Source organism: Alligator sinensis, unplaced genomic scaffold (genome assembly GCF_000455745.1).
Source record: "Alligator sinensis unplaced genomic scaffold, ASM45574v1 scaffold948_1, whole genome shotgun sequence".
Lineage (NCBI taxonomy): Eukaryota > Metazoa > Chordata > Crocodylia > Alligatoridae > Alligator > Alligator sinensis.
The window spans coordinates 87,710-90,222 of NW_005843093.1; the positions used below are offsets into that span (position 1 = coordinate 87,710).

A 2,513-nucleotide genomic window follows, 5' to 3' on the forward strand; every position below is an offset into this window, starting at 1 on the left:
GCTCAGTGGCAGCGGCAGGAGTCGCGGGGTCGGGAGGCCGGTCATGGGGGCAGGGTCTGGGGTCGCGGGGTATATAGCCGAGGGGTCAGTTATGGGGTTAGAGGACCAGGTGTGGGGTCACAGGGTCTAGGGGGTACTTATGGGGTCACAGTATTAGGTGTGGGGTCACAAGGACCGGGGCTGAGAGGTCAGTGGCAGGGCGTGGGGTTGCAGGGTCTAGGGCCAAGGGGTCAGTTATGGGGTCACGGGGTCAGTGGCAGGGTCTGGGGTCACAGGATTTGGGGCCAAGGGGTCAGTGGCAGGGCGTGGGGTGACAAAGACCGGGGCTCAGAGGTCAGTGGCAGGGTCTGGGGTCACAGGATCTAGGGCCAAGAGGTCAGTTATGGGGTCACGGGGTCAGCGGCAGGGTCTAGGGTCACAAGGACCAGGGCTAAGAGGTCAGTGGCAGGGCATGGGGTCACAGGGTCTAGGGCCAAGAGGTCAGTTACAGGGTCACAGGGTCAGTGGCAGGGTCTGGGGTCACAGTATGAGGTCTGCTGTCACAAGGACCGGGGCTGAGAGGTCAGTGGCAGGGCATGGGGTCGCAGGGTCTAGGGCCAAGGGGTCAGTTATGGGGTCACGGGGTCAGTGGCAGGGTCTGGGGTCACAGTATGAGGTCTGCTGTCACAAGGACCGGGGCTGAGAGGTCAGTGGCAGGGCATGGGGTCGCAGGGTCTAGGGCCAAGGGGTCAGTTATGGGGTCACGGGGTCAGTGGCAGGGTCTGGGGTCACAGGATCTGGGACCAAGGAGTCAGTGGCAGGGTCTGGGGTCACAGAGACCGGGGCTGAGAGGTCAGTGGCAGGGCGTGGGGTCACAGGGTCTAGGGCCAAGGGGTCAGTTATAGGACCAAGGGGTCAGTGGCAGGGTCTGGAGTCACAGTATTAGGTGTGGTGTCACAAAGACTGGGGCTGAGAGGTCAGTGGCAGGGTCTGAGGTCACAGGGTCTGGGTCCAAGGGGTCAGTGGCAGGGCATAGGGTCACAGGGTCTAGGGCCAAGGGGTCAGTTATGGGGTCACGGGGTCAGTGGCAGGGTCTGAGGTCACGGTCTGGGGCCAAGGGGTCAGTGGCAGGACGAGGGGTCACAGGGTCCAGGGCCAAGGGATCAGTTATGGGGTCACGGGGTCAGTGGCAGGGCCGGGGGCCCCCTCCCTGCCTGCTCTGCTGCCCTGCCCTGCCCTGCCCGCCCCGTCCCCGGGCTAGCACAAGGGCCGCCTGTGCCAGCGTTGGCCCCCGTGCTGCATGGTGATCACCCCGGTAGCAGGAGGCCCAGCTGTGCCCTGACTAGCGTGAGCAATTTAATCCAGCGTGGTGACTTGCGCGCTCCTCCATCTGCTGTGCCCACGTGTAATATTTTCCAGGAGAGACCAATCCCATCCTGTCAGGCTCCCTCTGTGCCAGCCACTCTTCGTCATGGAGCTGACTGCGGTCCAGCTCGGGAGGGAGGGGTGGAGCCGCGATCTCACGATGCTGCAGCAAGGCAGAGTTGGGTACCAGCCACGTCGTGCTGGCGCATCGGCCCCGCTGGCTCAGGGACACATGGAGGAGAAGCCAGAGCCATGTCCATGTTCCCACAGTGGTAGCCGGGACTGGTGCGGCAGCACCGAGGCACCGAGGGTCCCTTCGGGGTCTGCAGGGCGGCGGGAGAGCTGCAGGGGTGCCGCGGGTCTGCACGCAGGAGGGGAGAGGCGCGCGTGCACACAACGTCCTGGGGAGGTGGAGCTGCCTCGTGCGTGCCGAGCTGAGGGGCTGGCGCTGCGTGCCGCGTGGGCCTCACTGTGCAGCTGATGTTTCCCGTTGGTGCGGACATCGCAGGCCGTGGGGGGCATGTTCAGATGTGCGTAGTCCCCCTCCCCCATTCCCGGGACCCCCTGGGGCTGTGCGCGACACTCGAAGCTCGTGAGGAATGCACAGCTCCCCCCAACTAACAGAAAACACAGCCCGGCCGCCAGGCCTCAGCCTCTCCCACCCCGCCCCAGGCAGGGGGGCTGTAATGAAAAGCACTTGCTGCACAGCTATCTATAGTGCTTTGTTTGTGCGAACGGGGAAGGGGCAGGCGTGGCCCTGCCTGACCTCACTCTTGACGTCAAAGGACCCCAAATGAGTAATAGGGAGAGCTCCACGGCCAGCGGCCAGGCGGGGCCCTGCCATGCACAGGCACGGCCACGCAGGTGCTGGAGTGACGGGCAGAGCGGGAAGGGCCGGGTCCAGGGGTGGGGAGGGTGCGACTGCACCCACGGGACCCAGATGGGAGCATGGAAGTAGACTGAGCCCGAGGAGCATTGCCAGAGGAGCACCGCCGTGGCCAGGGGCTGTGCTTGGCAGTGGGAATCCAGCACTCCCAGGCAGCAGTGGCCTCCCATCCCTTCCACGGGGCTGTGCTTGGGAGCAGCCTCGCCTGGACCAGAGCAGCCGTGTGTTCGCCCAGCACACGAGCACTGTTTCTGGGGGGGCTTTCGTGTGCTGGATTTCCACC

At 65.0% G+C, this 2,513-nt stretch overlaps 1 protein-coding gene across 1 annotated transcript in view; it reads right to left on the minus strand.

The window, feature by feature from the left end:
• Positions 1-1,896, minus strand: part of LCMT2 (leucine carboxyl methyltransferase 2) — a 28,131-nt gene extending 26,235 nt beyond the window's left edge. Inside the window, exon 1 of the mRNA XM_025193713.1 lies at positions 1,801-1,896. Within this exon, the coding sequence (XP_025049498.1) occupies positions 1,801-1,896 (96 nt within the window). The remainder of the gene's footprint in view (positions 1-1,800) is intronic.
• Between the last annotated feature and the right edge of the window lie 617 nt (positions 1,897-2,513).